The sequence below is a fragment of the Anopheles moucheti genome, chromosome 3, assembly GCF_943734755.1.
Source record: "Anopheles moucheti chromosome 3, idAnoMoucSN_F20_07, whole genome shotgun sequence".
In the NCBI taxonomy this organism is placed as follows: Eukaryota; Metazoa; Arthropoda; class Insecta; order Diptera; family Culicidae; genus Anopheles; species Anopheles moucheti.
The window spans coordinates 53,757,231-53,774,491 of NC_069141.1; the positions used below are offsets into that span (position 1 = coordinate 53,757,231).

At 42.3% G+C, this 17,261-nt stretch overlaps 2 protein-coding genes across 2 annotated transcripts in view; one reads left to right on the forward strand and one right to left on the reverse strand.

The window, feature by feature from the left end:
- The window catches only part of LOC128300163 (keratin, type I cytoskeletal 9-like), a 73,987-nt gene extending 63,804 nt beyond the window's left edge, over positions 1-10,183 (reverse strand). Inside the window, exons 1-2 of the mRNA XM_053036132.1 lie at positions 10,047-10,183; positions 9,063-9,139 (exon numbers count right to left, since the gene is read on the reverse strand). The gene's annotated coding sequence lies outside the window, so the exon portion shown is untranslated. The remainder of the gene's footprint in view (positions 1-9,062; positions 9,140-10,046) is intronic.
- Positions 10,184-15,477: 5,294 nt separating this feature from the next.
- LOC128302838 (uncharacterized) lies at positions 15,478-16,848 on the forward strand. Its single transcript, XM_053039686.1, has one exon. The coding sequence runs from the start codon at positions 15,478-15,480 to the stop codon at positions 16,846-16,848; it is 1,371 nt and encodes a 456-aa protein (XP_052895646.1).
- Positions 16,849-17,261: the final 413 nt, after the last annotated feature.

Genomic DNA, 17,261 nt, shown 5'->3' on the forward strand with positions numbered 1-17,261 from the left:
GAACGAGCGTGCTTTGCTGACAGTGGGAAGGACCACCCAATGGGGCTGTTTGCTTTTTCCCCGCCTTTGTTGGTTAAGGAGTGGGGCCTGAGGGAGGAGGACGACGATCGTTCTTTCGTTCCAAATGATGGAATGTTTACATCATTAGTTCTGTTTGATTGTTTGTGGTGGCGCTCATGCACAGCTGCATGCGGACCAGACAGTTTGGGATCTAGCGTTTCGTTCCTAGTTCATGTGGGAGAGTTTTTTTTTTGTTGTTGTCTAAATTCGATGTCTTTACTCTCATTTTCCGCGCTAAGAGAACTCCGGTCCGGATGCACGTGTTTGTCCAGTAGGAAGAATTATGTACACATTCACACCGCATCGGTAAGAGGTTCTCGGACGAACGTGTGCTTCTCAAGTGAGAAGAATTTGCTGCATGATTCATTTTTTCCACCGCACGCTGCTATGGGTCGAGCAAAAAAAAAACCCGGTGGCCACCCCGGCGATTCGAACTGATGTAAACAGAGCGTATGGTAAGGGCGGAAACTGAACAGAACGATTTGTTAGCTTAACCTTAGCCAAACCACAAAATGAACAAGGGCATGCGTTTGTTTGACTTTGCTGGTGCTTTTTTTCCCCCTCTGTTGTTCTCGTTCTGTGGGACTAGCAAAACGATTGGGACAGAGCTGCGTAGAGTGCGCGGGACACTGTGGAAAAAGTTTTTCCGTCCCGTCCCCCCAGGATTGTCTGGTGTGCGCCTTTGGTCACCTTTTGTACCATGGCATGACATGAATTATTTGTAACGAAGGACAACTTTTTGCTAGTTGCTGGCCGGAGTTTATTTCTCATTCCGATCGTTGAACTGACACAAAGAGACATCAAACAAATCGTGCGGTGAGTGTGTCAATCTTGATGCGGGATATGTTGGGCCGATGAGGTAAGCGATATGTTTGATGGTTTGTTGTTTGGAATTTGGCATTGAGCGAAAATGACACTTTAAAGTTTATCTGGGGTGATTTTTTAAAGCTGCTCGAGAATTCCCTATTTAACTTAGAACTTTAATTTCATTTTTAAAATAAGTGAAATAAAATTATATCAATTTCTCGTTTTGTATTTTTCTCACAATCATTTTGTATTGATTTGACATTAATATTTAATAAAAACAATTATAAATCCGTATTTTTCGACAGCAAATGCATCGAGGTTCTTATTTAGTAACCTCATTTGACCCTTGTATAAATACTATTTTGTGAGAAGGATCCTATATAAACCCGCCTTTACATGATACGCCTTACTAACAATATTTTTAAATAATATCCTTCAGTTTTGTTTCATTTAGTCAACTTCCGCTGGTGGTAGAATGTCAGTTGAAGGACAAAAAAATAAAACAATCAATATTAACATTCGCCTGACATTCATGCTGTGGCAGCGGCAAATGATTGGTGTTGTAATTGAGCTAACTTCCTCCTGTTCAACATTCAATTGTGCTATTCACCGTTTCCATAACCGATAGAGGAAGAGGCAATGTAGGTAAGTGAAAATAATGATGATTCTCCAAGCAGCAACGTTTACCAGGTGAGCTCGAGCTGAATAGAAAAGCTTCATTATAGATTGTAGGGGTATGATATGTGTCATAAATTAAACGGATGATGAATGACTCACTGTAGGAGTATTTTGAATTTAATAACAGACATACGGAGACTAGATATGATACAAAAACCTCCAATAGATCATAGAAGTATGCGTGGAAAATTCGTCAGCCTCGTATGAGATGAAATCGCGCACAGAAAAAATGGAACGATATATTAAGAGAGGAAAAACAATCTACACCATATTTCACTCGTGTTTATAGTACATTTCATAATTTAAAGCATCGGGCTACATTTTATGTGACAGATTTCATCACATTTGGGTTCGCTTGACAGCGGGTAGGACGCTTACTGGAGCGCTTACGGGAGCTGCGTAGGATAAAGTGCGAGTTATTTTGGTATGCTCCGTGTAATAAATATGATTCATGTGTCACCGGTTCAGCTGCGTCCGGTTGGAAAGAAAACAACCGAACGACACTTAAGGAACTTGAGATAAACATATGCATTAGCGTGTTACATTTTGATCGAAATGGTATGCTGTTGCTTAACGGGATATGAGAAACGAAAACTCCTATGTCGCAGCTTTAAAAAACTGCGACTTTAGCAAAGATGTGTCAGAATATGAAAACATAATCGAAATGTTAATGCAGTATTAACAATCCTCGTCTTTAATCAAATGTACCCTCTAAATCTTTCTTAAGCCTATTTAACAGAATGAAATAGTAATCAACATCATTCCAAGGTTACACAATCATGGAACGATCATCTGTAACGAAAGCAATTGATAAGCTAAATCTGTTCAAGCAATTCCCAATAGAAAACATAACACTAAGTGCAAACGAAACCCCCAGAGATCAGAAAGAGAGCGAGAAGCTAATCGCTTAGAATAAATAAGCGCTCGGAATACACAGAATCACAATCCTATCTCGTGTAGTTCTACGCAGCAAAGCAGGAAAACCGATGAGATTAGACAGAGATTAAGACAAATGAGGCCCGTCTCCATCAAAGCCTCGTGGCGATAATGACAGCTGTCAACAACGATTGTTGATACACACACACACATGACACCGAAACGTGATAGCAGCAGTCCTGAAATGGGTCTTTGCCGAATATAATTACAAACCGTCGTTCGAAACAGTAAAGAAAAAACCTCTTTCGCCCATCGATTTGGTCGCACACACACGAGAAAGCTTCCGTTTTGCATGTTTTTCTGTTATTTGTTATATATCCTACACCTTGCCAAAAAGAACACCAGCTCAGGATGCAGAAAAAAACCAACGGTTCGGACAACGACCCAAGGCGCTGTGGACGACCCTGAGGCGAAAGCAAAACGATTGGAGTAGAGTTCCCGCTTAAAAAAAGAGCAAAAAATTACACGCATCGTAAAGAAAAATCAATATGTCTCCTCAGGCGCAAACACGTTGTCTTTTACAGTGAAAGTGGCTGCTGGCTGCTTCAATGTTTGCTTATCGTAAAATAGAAGCAAACACAAGCGAGCGCAAGGAGTGAAAAATTCAAGTTCAAACATCTGCTCGTCTCAAGATTTAGGGAAACGAAAATAACAGCGAAAACATTGACGCAGTGTGTGTATTAATTATTTGCACGCTTGGTTTGTCCTTCAGGGAACCATGGCCATAGTGGCATCTTTGGCCTTGTTTCAAGCGAATATTAAGCGAGAGGGACATAACATGCGGACATGTGGCACTGTTTTTATTTTTAGACGTTCATGTGTCACTTTCATCAGACCAAATACACATCACATCATCGCAAAACCGGAATTCATCTGTCGCGGTGATGGCAATGCTGCTAAGCGAAGTAACAAATGTCGAACAAATGACGCCGGTTTTTGAAGGTGTTTTTTATTCAATAAAAACGGTCAGGCCGTATTGCTTAAATGAATTGAAATCTTTGTCACGAGCAGAATTCGAATTAGTTCCTAACACTCCTAACAGTAAAAAGGCACCTGTTCCGGTTGTATTCATTTAAAGTTGTATTATTTAAAACTTGTTCAAACTCAACGGGGAATAGATTTGGATTATCTCCAGGAATTAGTCACATCAGAATTGACTCACTGTGACTCATTTCTCAAAATAAGTTACATTAAAATCCTATTGTAAAGGGCGTTATTTTTATAAACTTTGTAACCACTTTTAAAATACAGTGAAACAGCTCTAAAGCCGACTCGAAAAAGCTGTTAATTTACAAAGTCATCCGAATGCTCCAAAACCGCTAGACAGCACTTTGCATTCACAAAACGTTTAGCGCACAATTAGCACGAGCTGAGTCGGTTGAATGACTCCATAAGCCTTGACAACGGACTGAATTATTACCAAGGCGTCATCACATAATGACCTACACACGAAGCCACGTGAGGCGTTGGTTGGCTGACTGCGACGAGCGCAATTAATTCCCATAGTTGTAATCTGCATCAACAGCACGCCTTCGAGACATTCCTCCAGCTGGGGGTAATAATGAGCAACCATTTGCATGCATCCGAATGGTGATCGAACGTCTCAGGTATGCTGGAAATGTTTGCATGTCAAACAATAAAGATGCAAAATACATCCAAGCTGACGAGAGTCTTCAACGAGTGCGAACCGTAATACATTGAAGATATTTTTGTACAATCACTGCGCACGATCACGTTATAATTCATAGTAAATAACTACATCTGTGTAAGAGATGATGGGAGGTCTGATTCGCAGAAGATTATTTAATTGACTGTAAACATTAGCATGTTCAAACACAGTATACGACACTCGACGAGTTGGTTAACCATCCCAAACACTCGCTCTCGCTGGTGGGATAAATGTTATAAAGCACTCACAACAAACAGGCCGGGTTCCCCGGAGAAGCAGCGCTCGCTGTGATCATACCACTCGACAAATATAAACATTTAAACACCTGCATAATGCACTTAAGCAACCACCATCGCCAAACAGACCTCAGCGAAGCACACAGACAGCACAGAAACACGTTTCTTCCCTTCGCTGGAAAGGACGCAACCGAAATCGTTCTTTGCCCGGGCGGGTGCTTTTGCAAAAATCCCATCACAAGACTGGGAGAAACTGCCACCGGAACGCGGTTTCGTTCTGCTGCTGCTGCTGCTCATAAAAAGGTGCATCAAATATGCATGCATAACACACTGGGTCGAAACGGGGCAATGAGAGCACAGTTTGAGTGAGGCAGCTTGCTCCGGTTTCTTGCACCACTCGGAAGCAGGTGTTTTCTGGTGTACCATGAAAGAGGTTTCCACCGAGTGTTGCTTTTTGCGGACCGTTTAGTTTTGGTTACCCGCACCCAAAAAAGGGAGGCTGAACAAACGAATGTGTTAGATACAGTGGCCCACTATTTATGTATTTTGTTAGATGAAATTGTTCTGAGATGTTAGAACAATGCACATAATTTTATGAACCGTACGGAATTAAAATGCATAAAAATGAATAATTTCACAATCCTTTAAGTACAATGGATTCCTGTTTATCTGACCATCTTTTAACCAGGTGTCAGGATACCAGTACTGCTCAAAAATAACAATTACGAAAACGATTTGACGTAATAATTGCAAAATTGATGACAATAAATAATAAACGATTCAATATTAATTTATCAAAACAAAAACCGAAGTACAAACAAAAGTTATAAAAGTAAACCAAAAAATGTAAACCAACAACTCTGCAGTATTAATCTACTATTGTTTATCAGTGAAATTAGATACTTTAATTATCCGATTATTCGTTCAGAGTTCGGTTCAATTGACGGTAATGGTCGAAAAGATTACCTTCAATTGAAATTGTTTCATACTGCGACTACTATGGGAATAAAGAAAAGTTGAACATAACAGCCAAATTAATTTCATACGATGCATTTACTGACCACCAATCGATTATTAAACAGCACAAGCTTCAAATTCATGTACTGTCGCATGCACATAAACAACCACACCGCACTACAGCAGCAATGTCGATCTAATTTTACTCTCGCTGCCTCATCATTTTCATCTGCTCGCGTTTATGAGTGATCAACTTTCCCCTGTTCTTTTCCCATCTCGTGGGACTGTTTACTTCGTGCAGCCCCTCATATACACACACACAGAAAGCAACTAATCGAATTAGAAACACGTGGCACGTTTATAATCCGGTTTTATATGCAAGCGTACGGGATGGATGCGAGGCAAAGTGGAAAAACACTTTTTCATACGATCGCAATGAAATTATGATGTCGACATGAGTAGATGGGGGAATAGTTTAACGGCGAGTTGGGAACCGTAAACATGCAGCATAACACATATAACCCTAGTTCGTGGTGTTAATTTCGAGGTTAGCTATGGCGAAGCGTGCAACCAGCGAACCGTTTGATGATTACTCATTTAAGCTTTTAATCCGTTAATTTGTATATTAAACAAATACATTAAAAGCTGCTATGAATGCTTTCATGATATAATATCGGTTCATTATTTGAAGTTAAAAATCGTGACAATGTTAAAAATGCCTAATTTTTGTTAACGATTACTAAACCAAAATGCGTTAAAATGCGTGAGATTGTCATTTTTACACCCCCACACAGTATTCGCTACCCCCGTAAGAAACATTAGTCAATCGATTGCAAGCATCCCAATGTTAGTCACAGAAAATCACCTCACCCAGCGTGCTCAGTGCTCGATCACGATCGAGCGGTATGACGTGATTGCAATGCACCATTTTGTGAACGATTCATAAACCACAGCCCTTCTGCTAATCTTGTTTGCAATAACTTTTCCAATACAATACTTTTGCCTTCGTCTGCTCGTACAAATTCGTTTTGCTTTGTTTTAAAGCTTCCTGGATAATCACTTTTTGACAGTTTGTTCGGTTTTGCACGCGTGGGACCTTGCGAACGTGATCCGGGTAACGCACACAACGATATACACTCGATACGCCGTTTGACCATGGATGGCGGCATGGCATCCGTGTTGGTGCCCCCAGACAGCGGCATCGATGACTCCGAACCGATGATGGATACAAACAACACACCCAAACAAACACCGCAAACCATTTTTGCGCACTCCCAAAATCGGCCCTCGCCACTCCCGCTGGTGTATTTTTCTGCTTCCCACCGATTTGGTTCGACCGCTATGTGAGGAAATGAGGCAATAAGGGTGGCATGATAGAGGGTAGGCTTTTACGTCGATCGCCGATTTGGATTTAATGGCGAGCGGGTGCCTTCTGGGCGGGAGCATGCGGCCGAGGGTATCGGAAGGTTACGGTCGTTGGACGAACGCATCAGGCCGTAAATGGAATAGATGGAATGAAGAAGGCGAGAGACAACGTCGGGCAACAAAAAAAAAACATAAAACGCCACCTCCATCACCGACACTCAACACACAAACACAGTGGTGGATGAAGCGAATGGAAGCCTGCGGCTAAAAGCAGCAGTAATGCACAAATCCCGCATACGCCAATCAACCCTTGAATGTTTTGGTTGATCTTACCAGATACGGGGAGGATTTTATTGATGAAAAATATGGGATGTTAAACGTAAGGAAAGCTTGAAACTGCTGTGTTGTTTATTATGCGCAAATGCAACCAAGACATAAAAACTACGGCAAGAGTACCTACAAGATTGGTTTCCTTCTGATGTAAACAATGAAAACAAAACAAATTAATTTCGTTAATTAAATTAAATTAACAATCACTTCAATATCTACAATATTCACAAGATCTTTTAGGAATACGGGTAAATACCTCAATAAGCTATCAGTTTGATGTTCTTTGATATTATTGTTTTCAGTTTTTTGAATTGCAGCATAGAAATAGCATTCGTTTTTTATGTCCATCAAGGGCGTATTTACAGTGTTAGATGTTTTGGATCGTTATAGTGGTTTTTGGGCATGTATTGTCTATTAGTGGCACGATTCACCTTTAGTTTTCTAAGCTGCTTATGATCCCGTACTCATTTTAAACTGTTTCTTAACGACTTATACACATTTATTGATTGATAATTTAATAAACATCATGATTACCACTCGGATCATTTCTAAACGGGTTTAAAATAACATAAAATCAAAATATTAACATTTAAGTAGTATACAGTAATACTAGTAGTATTAAAAGTAAACATTTTAAATATCGACAAATGCAAATTTATGTTTAGAACTTATTTGAATCAACCGTTTATATAATAATTATTCAAAATTAATTACTTTTACAATGACGTTTTATTCGTTCATGGCTAAGAACGTAATTTTATAAGTGTGCATATAGTAATGTAATGAATAAAAATCCGTCTATTCTTAATAACTGATGCAATGATGGTCGGAACACCATCATCGTTGTTTATCCGACACTGGGGCAGAGCATACCATAAATTAGAAAGCTTAAGCTTTCAGCCTGAATCTGTCAAATAATCTGCACCGGTACCGGGCTGCATCATTCTGAACAGATTCGAAAAGGACATAGCATTTTCACATACGGAATGACTCAAGGAATCATTCTCGCAGAACCACAATAGGAGAAAAATCGCCATCTGCCTGGGAGCTGTAAGCAAATAAGCCTAGAAACATCAAAACGCATACAATGATGGATGATTCCGGCCACTGTTAGGGTCAAAACACACTCTCAGTTAAATTTTATGTTTTCTAAACTGTATGTCCAACGAATTTTGTAACACATTTAACTGATTTGCATGTTTTGTTTTATAAAACCGTTTTTAAAAGCAATATGTTAGTATGTCACAAACATACCACAGCACTCAAGGGTTAACCGATCTGAACCATCAACATCTCTCGTCTGTGATGATTATGCCGTGCATGATCAAACGACCGATCGACATTCAATAATGTGCGTGGCGGCGGCTGGCCGTCCTCCAGCAAGGCACACTGGATCGCGGTGTTTGTGTGCTTATAGCGACGCTGATAACCTCGGGCACCTTTTTGCGTACCACGTACCTACAGAAGACAATTATGGCCCGACGGTACCTTCTATGACATTCTCGATTTACCGACAAAGTGATAGGATGGAATGCGATTTATTACTATGTGGTATTTTTTCTGCTCTTTGCAGTCCTCGCTTTTGCGTTTCACACCATCGCAAAAGGTACACTGAATGGTGGCAGGTGTGAGCTAGATAAGCATAGCAAAAGCTGGTAGTAGCACGTTGACAGGATGTGTTTGTGTACTTTCCCCTTTGCAAAAGGATGCAAATCAAACTCACATTAAGGGCGAAAGCGACGAGCAAAACAGATACGAACCATGTGGCAAATGGAAGGCGAGAATACTAAAAAACAGAACATCTCCACGTGCGAGAATATGCGGATTTTTATACAGTCGGTAACGATAGACAGCATTTGCCAGCGAGAGTATTTAGAAAATATTGTATAAAAGATCTACCAAAAATTTGTTGCAAGGAAGTTATTCGTAAAAATAGATATTCGGTCTGAATGTTCTTTCGTGAATACAAAGAATAAATTGAAAACTAAAAATAAATAAAAAAAAATCGAAAGAATTTGTCTTACCTTTATTTTTCTGTTTATTTTCTGCTGCTGATTTTTATTTCCTTTAGACACTTTACTGATGCTGCTCTCCGACACAGCTGCAACAGAAACCAGAAATGGAACGAAATAAAAATAACAGAAAAACGCAATTGTGACTCCTATTATTCCTCGTGATTGTCACAAATGTGTGCGTCTGATAGTAATTCCAATGGTTCGTCATATCCGCGTACTCCATGTTTTGTAATTTCTTTCTCAACGATGTGCCACCAGTGTATAAACAAACTGCATCCTGTTGTTGGTGAACTTTCGCAGCTTTTTACGGCTTGTTATTTATTTACACTTGTGTCGCGGACTAAATTCCCAACTCACTCACACATACACACACTACCGCATTATATATCCACAACAACTCCCATTGTGTTCGAGCACAATGCGATGCAAATAAAGCCCTATTCTCACGATCACGCACGCACAAACTTCATTCACCACCGGACACACACACACACCCACTCACCACCCACACACACACACACACTCACGTTAAATAAATCAAAAAGCCGTGACCGGTGGTATTGCAATTGCGAAAGTTTTGCCCTAACGAGCCACATACCGTCGTTCAGAATTCAATGCCCACTCTCACATACACGCACAATTATTATTTCCCAGCACAGTTACCGGAAGCGTGAAGCGTCTTTCCGGTGTACGCGGTTTCCTCCCTTCACACGGAGGAAGTCGACGAAACAATCAAGGACGAGTTCGAGTGTGTGTGGCCTCGACATTTGTGTCACATCTGGCCCCTCGAATCCTTCCGTAAAAGGCAACGAACGTAAACTAACTATAAAAATGCAGACAACTTTTTTTTTTGTCCTGCAACACGCCAAATCGAAGCAAGCCGTGAGTTTACCGCTTGCCTTTATGCGGTGCTTCGAGCACCGGACAAATGGTTTGTGTTTACAGGTTGTATTTGTACCGAGGGGCGCTAATTAGCGCGACCTAAAAACGCACCTTTTCCCGCTGTAATCGGTAATAAACGCTAGAAAGCGTCGATGCCACAACGTACGATGTTCACACCGTGAAACGCCGCGGAACGCGAAACGAACGTACACTTCACAAACACTGACCGTGCGGAACAACGCGCAGATTTGTACTAACGGTGTAGCAAGCGACGATGTTCGGCCGCCCGTTGATGCGTTCGTGCTCGGCTGTGAAATTGGCAGCATATACACTCAGCGCTTTCCGAAACGTAGTAGTCGAGGATTTTTTTTTGTTTGGATTACTGAATTTCAAAACGGCTTTTTTTACTTTTAATGCTTATTTACGTAAATTTGTCGGCGAAAAAATGATATGAAAATTTCAAAAGTTTTATGTTATGTTTAATGTTATAATAACCTTATTATTCTGATTGGTTTGTGTGTGATATTTTAAAGATGCCTTTCGTTATTAACCTTTCTTCCATATTTCCACTAAAACAAAACAACCATTGTAAGGAACTACCCTAATAAACTTTACCCAGTGTGTGTTGATAGTCATTCGTATTTCCCACCAACCTTATTTGGTTCAGTTCGGCTTTGCGAACCGGTTGGATGGTTCTCTCGCCGTTTGGTTCTCTCTTCAGTGTTTGAAAAATGCCGGCATGCGAGTTGACAGAGAGCTTTGACGTGGCGGAAGCAGCAGACTCTCGTGGCCGGAGACCGAAACGTTATCGACGGTACTTTAACTAGCTTCATATCGTTGCCAGAAGAAGCCCTCTCGCAACGCATCTTGAGATGATTGATTGGTGAAGCGGACAGAGTCGATTTTTCATCCCCAATCCCTGTCTCTTCCGTCCCCCGGTTGAAATGGTTTGCATCCCGGACTATCCGTCCACGGTTCTTCATCTTTATCGAGCAGAGTTTCGATGTACTCAAAATGAATAAAACGTTCAAGCCGTGCGTATGAAAACCGTTCCAAACATTCACTCTAACGATGTAAATCAAGTATCAAAGTTTTGGCGTAAGCTACCACATCCCACGGAATGTTCGACGAACACACACGCGAAGGGATGCAGCCCGTATCAAAAAGCCAGCCAGTATCAACAGAATGAAGAAAAGAAAACAGACAAGGGTATCGGATATGTTTTTCACCCCTCCAAACAGATTCTTAAATTCATTCACATCGTCTCTAACCGCATTTTTGTACGATTTTTTCCCCGGGAAGTGCTTTTCCATCCGATAGGGGTGGACCAAAGCCAAAGCTTCCCTCCTGCTACGGACGAAGGGAATGTAAGTAAATGTGCTTTGGGTGATCGGTTTTCGATGCCCATTTGCGATGGAGTAGTTGTAGCGACAGGCGGGCAAATGGTAACAGTGGAAGGGAAAAACTTTTGCGTGCCGCTGATAGTTTCTCCGAATGATATTTATTCAATTCGGTTCCATTAATGACGAATGGGGGAGTTATCATTAATAAAAGTTTGCTCTCCACATTATGTTCGTTGTTCGTCGAATGTTTGTCTTGTTTTTTGATCTTCGATTTCTATGTTCAAGGGGATGGGAAGGGAGGATGGAAGGCGGGTGGACGCAAGATGGGAAATTTACTTTCACATGGTGCAGAAACTTCTCGCCATTAGTAGTTAGACGAATGTTAGCTACAGCTACAGCTCAGATGAAACATTGTTTGATGATTTGTTTGCAAGAGCAAAAAAGGCGATGGGGGGGAAAAAGAATACGATCGCATTTGGAATTCTGATGAAAATTGAATGAGGTTAATTGAAGACTTTAGCTTTGCGTTGTACTTCCATTAAAAAAATTATCTACCATCTACCACTACTTTGGTTGTTAGAATTTCCCGAAGCATGTTGTTAATCATGACATCGTTTATTATAATAGCTTCAGTTCTTTAATGCATGTCACTTAGCTTGCAAGCCCATAATTATCATTGACTAGGATAAAATATGATTTAAAATATGTAAATTGTGCTACAAAGTTGGAAAAGGAGAATATTGCAATGATGACGAATGGGTTTGAAACTGGCGTTGAAAATCAAAAGGAAAACTTTTATAAATAATCCAGAATCACTAATGTTTATCAAAAAATATGAACTTGTTACACTGTGCAGATTTACATTTATGTTAGGCAATAAGTGTAGAGTGAGATTTTGTTACTGAAAATAATTTTAGCGAGCTTGCTTTTTATGTAGACTTTACTATCAAGGATTTTTGAAAGTTTGGAAATTAAAAGTTATGTTTAAGAAATATTATTTACGATCTTTGAATTGTTGTAGTTTTCTAGTCCAACATTACGCTAATTGCATATTATACAATAATATTACAATAATTTTATACATTTCATCCCATCCTCGTCAATATTATCAACACAACTTATTTCCAAATGTATTACTTTCTTTCTTCACTTACACTTTGGCACACAAAAGTGACTCCTTGAACTCTTAGCTTTCGCACCCTTAAACAGCAAAATTATTCCATCACTGTCGGCGAGGGTTAAATGAAATCAAAGACAAACATAAACATATCACAGCACCCCCCTACCCCCCTACGCAAACACACGGCCACCGTCACCGAAAGCATCCTGCGGGTATTAAGCGGATCGTTCCTTCCCCGGGGACGATAATGGCAATTGAAAATGGAGCATTCTCATTACAGCTTCCGCTGAGTGCGACAAAACGGCCCGAAAGACCCACGGAAGACGGGCACGGACAAAAGATGGGAACCTTACGCACAAAGGACACGTTACGGTGGGCACCGTTCCGGTGGGTTCTGTCACCGTTCTCTATTTACCCGCCCCGCTCTGTGTGTGTGAGGTTCGTCGTGAGCATAGCAATGTCTTTTTCAATCTCTCCCTTTTTGCAACTGCGGCTTCCGGAGTGTTTGAATGCTGATCGTTCTGGCGCCGCGCCCTGTTACTGATTTGTCGGAAATTTCGTGCCTAATTATTTTAATTTTCTCAGATCATTATGCTAATGCTCCCGTCTTTGGGAGAGCGTGCAACCTTCGTTCGTGGGATGGTTTGTTTTCGATTTTTTTTTCTCTTCTTTGGATTGCATGCGTCTTTGTGTTCTGTCAAAGCCAGCATACGAAGTTCTTGTTCACATCTTCCTTGGTACCCCACGGTGCGTCAATTGACTTTTGGGTGAACTTTGCAAAGTGTTGACAAAATTAAGTTCGCTTTTGGGATGGAACATACGGTGGAAACAGAAATTGCAAAAAGTCTTAAAGCTCCCATGGAAAAATGGGGATAAAAGCAGTTACCAGTGGGGATAAAGTTTATGGTCCTGATTGCATAGTATTGAATATTGCAGTAGTATTGCAAACTTTAAAAAGTAACATTATTACCTCCATATTCTTCAATTTGATTTTTATTAGCATTTAATTCGAATATTTTTAATCTAACTCAAATTGATTTATGATGAACAGAGTACTAAAATAGCTGTTAGTAGAAAAAGTCTACAATAAACGGTAATTAACACAAATTCGTGGTACGGAAGATGCGCCATATTGCGGAACAATCTTCATTTCCGCCCAGAGAAAGACCATCCGCGCGTGTTTCCATATGGCTATCAAACGCTTCCACAGCACAACAGCATGCTCCGGTGGGACACGCTCACGCTCGTTCGCAGATGATTGCTGCATACTCTTCCTGCAAAGCAAACACAGAACACAGCTGGTATGAGGTGGAAAAAAAATCCAGCCAGCAGACAGTTCCGAATGAGGATGTTTCACCGCACGAAATCACTCCAACGCGACAATTGGCCCGCGTCATTCCGTCCTCCATGGTACGAAACAAACGTGCCACCATAAATGAGCGTTCGTTTGAAATTGAACCTAAAATCGTTTGCTGCACAGCAAACGCAGGAGGACGGAAAAGGAACGAACTTAACCGACACACAGCACTATCATAAGCCAGCAAGGCGTTCGCATACGTCGGATGGTTGTGGTTTAGCGAAGGCGATTCCCAATTTTCCTTCGCACGGTTTTATACGCTCGCATTGTCACCACCATCGACCGGGCGGCTAGTTATGTGTTGTCACCTTTTTCTGATCGACTTACCCCGGTGTGTACTACCTTTCCTCATGCTACGATGCCCACGGGTATGGAACGAGAAGGAGATTTTCCGTTCCATAGTCAGCTGGCGGAAGACGACAGCACACGGATTGCTCGCCTACGATTATGAAGGTGTTGGAATGGAATGGCTTGCCACTGGTTTCCGGTTGTACTACGGGTATCGTTGGCTTGCGAAACGATCGTTAGTGCTGTGATTCGACCATATGGAGGACATTTAATCTGTTCCGAAAGCGATTCCAAATGGATCCACTTGCTATGAAGTCAGTTTTAGTAGAAAAAAGCGATGTCACTGTGCTTACTTTTCAACATTAAAGAACATAATCTTATTTTTTTTAAATCGAATGTAGGTTGAGTTTCTAGAGTTAAAAACATGACTGTGAAAATCTATTCGTTAAAAGTCTTGTGATTTTGTCGTCGAGATTTAAGCAAACCGATGACAATTAATAGATTGTCTCTTGAGATTGGCTCTTGAGCGCGTTTGTAGCGAAAACCCCATGTAAGTTTGCACATTTCCCCTTAATAATTGCAAATGTCTCTTCATCTCCTGAAAATATCCCCCAATTAATTGCAAATTTCTCCTGAACGGTTGAAATGTTCCCTTATATGATTCGAAGTACTATAACTTCTTACTTCTACTTTTTAATCAACAAAATATCAGTTTTAAAAATAAATGTTAAAACATAAAGCCTCGTTTAATCGAGCTCATCACGCTACTATCCTATACTTACTGCCCGGATAAGCAGAAAGCACGAATAATAGGTGCATCTGTTCATGCTAGTAACATTAGTATCGTACAGCAGCTCTCCGCTTTACGCTAATTTTTGGGACCGAACGCCTTGAGTTGGACCGAACGATATCGAGTTTTTGCGTATAGCGAATTTCTTTAGCCATATCGTTTATATTTCATATTGCGGAGTTGAAATATAACAACGATAAAAGGGTCAGAGAAATTTTTGTAATGAAATTATGTTGAACTAGGATGAATTAGCTTATCTTTCATTCCTGCTACCTAAATAACCAATAAACTTTCCAATATTTATGTTTTTTCATTGCATTACAAATTTCGAGGGCTGCCGTTTGCACAATTCCTTTGATTATCTATTAACTGCCTTTTTTCCAAAAAGTCATGTATTGCGAAATCGCGTATATCGACTATGACGTACTGCGGGAACTTACTGTATTTGATACAACCTATGATTGAGCCGCCACCACCTGCAGTTGGCGCCGGAGAAAACGGAAGGGGTCCTCATCTCCAGCCTTCGTCGAGGTCGGCTGGAGGTCCCGTTCCGCGTTGGTGACACCGTGTGTCGGACACAGCAGTCGATACGGTACCTGGGGGTTCGACTCCACGACCACCTGTCGTGGAAACCACACGTCGAGATGGCGACGTCGAAAGCCCTCCGTGTGGTTGGTGTGGTGACCTCGGTCATGAGGAACCACAGTGGCCCCCAGGTGGCGAAGCGTCGACTGATGGCGGCAGTTGCGGAGTCGATCATACGCTATGCCGCCCCTGTCTGGTCGGGAGCAACGAGGTTCCAGTGGTGCCGACGGAAGCTGGCCCAAGTGCAGAAGCCACTTGCACGGGGCGTTACCAGCTCCTTCATTTCGGTGGCGTACAAGACCGGCGTCGTACTGGCAGGCCTCTTGCCGTACAGGCTGCTGATACTAGAGGACGCAAGGTGCCACAGGAGGCTCCTAGCTGCCCCTGGCACCAGCAGAAAGGAGGTTCGGGCGTCGGAGCGCCTGGTCTCGATGCAGGAGTGGCAGCGGTCGTGGGACCTGGCGGCTGAAGCACCGACGGCCAGTCGGTACGTGGAATGGGCCCATCGGATGATTCCTGACCTGCACCAGTGGGTGGGAAGGCGACATGGAGAGGTGGATTTCCACCTCTCACAGATTCTCACGGGACACGGATTCTTCCGTGAGTATCTACATGTCCGCGGTTTTGCCCCCACCCCAGAGTGTCCTCGGTGCCCAGGTTCGGTTGAGTCGGTGGCCCATGTCCTCTTCCAGTGCGAAGTATTCGCAGAAATTCGCGAGGAGTTCCTTGGGTTCGGTTCAGATGATCCAGTCCATGCGGATAATCTGGGCATGAAGCTGTTGGAGAGCCTGGACCAATGGAACTCTATCCAAGAGGCGGCCAGAAGGATCACCAAGGTCCTTCAGGAGATCTGGCGCGAGGATGAGGTGTTGCTGAACACCCGAGCACCTTCATCGGAGATCGTTGGCGAGGGTGAAGACGAGGCAGCGTCTCCTGCACAATTAGGAGCGAATCGCGTGCGGACGGCACGAAGACGTCAATCACAACGCGCGGCTGCTCGAGCCGACATCCGGTTGGCGGCAGCAGTTGCGGAGGCGGAGCGAGCGCGAGAGGACGAAGTGCTGCGGACGGCAGCTGAGGCTGAGGCAGCAGGAACGGCACCCCCTCCCATTCCACGTCGGAATCGAGGGCGTCCGCCGTCTCCAGGCACCATTCGCCAGAGGTACGATCGCCGAATCTTCATGCAGCGTGCTTGGCGGGAACGGATGCGTTCCGGGACGATTCCACCAGTCCCTCCAGGTCAGAGCCGAAGAAACCGAGCGCCGCCTTCAGAGGCTGACGTCATCCGGCGTCGCCGTCGAAGACGCGAGATGGATCAGGCGCGTCGAGCAGCTGCTAGGGGGGCTATCCTCTCGAATCAAGGGCTACGCGAGCCCTTGTCAGAGGAGGACGTGGCGTCAATCACCGAAGCGACCACCTCCGGTCGTTAGCTAACGCCGCGATTCGGGTAACGGGAGAAATTGTGGGAAGGCGTTAAACTAAATAATGCGTTTAAGGAGGGTACAAATGAATATTAAATAATGTGAAAAAAATATAACTCCTGTAACCCAACCCCTTACGGGCACGGAAACAGGACAAGGGGAACGGGAATATCACATTTATGTTCAATAAATATTCTCGAATTGTTTAAAAAAAAAAAAAAAATACAACCTATGATTGATGTATATTTAGGAATGCGGTTTATTTCATTGTTGTAATAAAAATTTCTAATTTGCTAAGGTTTAACCTAAGCAGCACGTATAAATCGAAGCCCGTTTATATGAAAGCTTACTTTAAAACTAATACATTTAACGCATCGCATGATTTAAATTAATAAATGTATACTTTTTTCGTTATTGCGTTA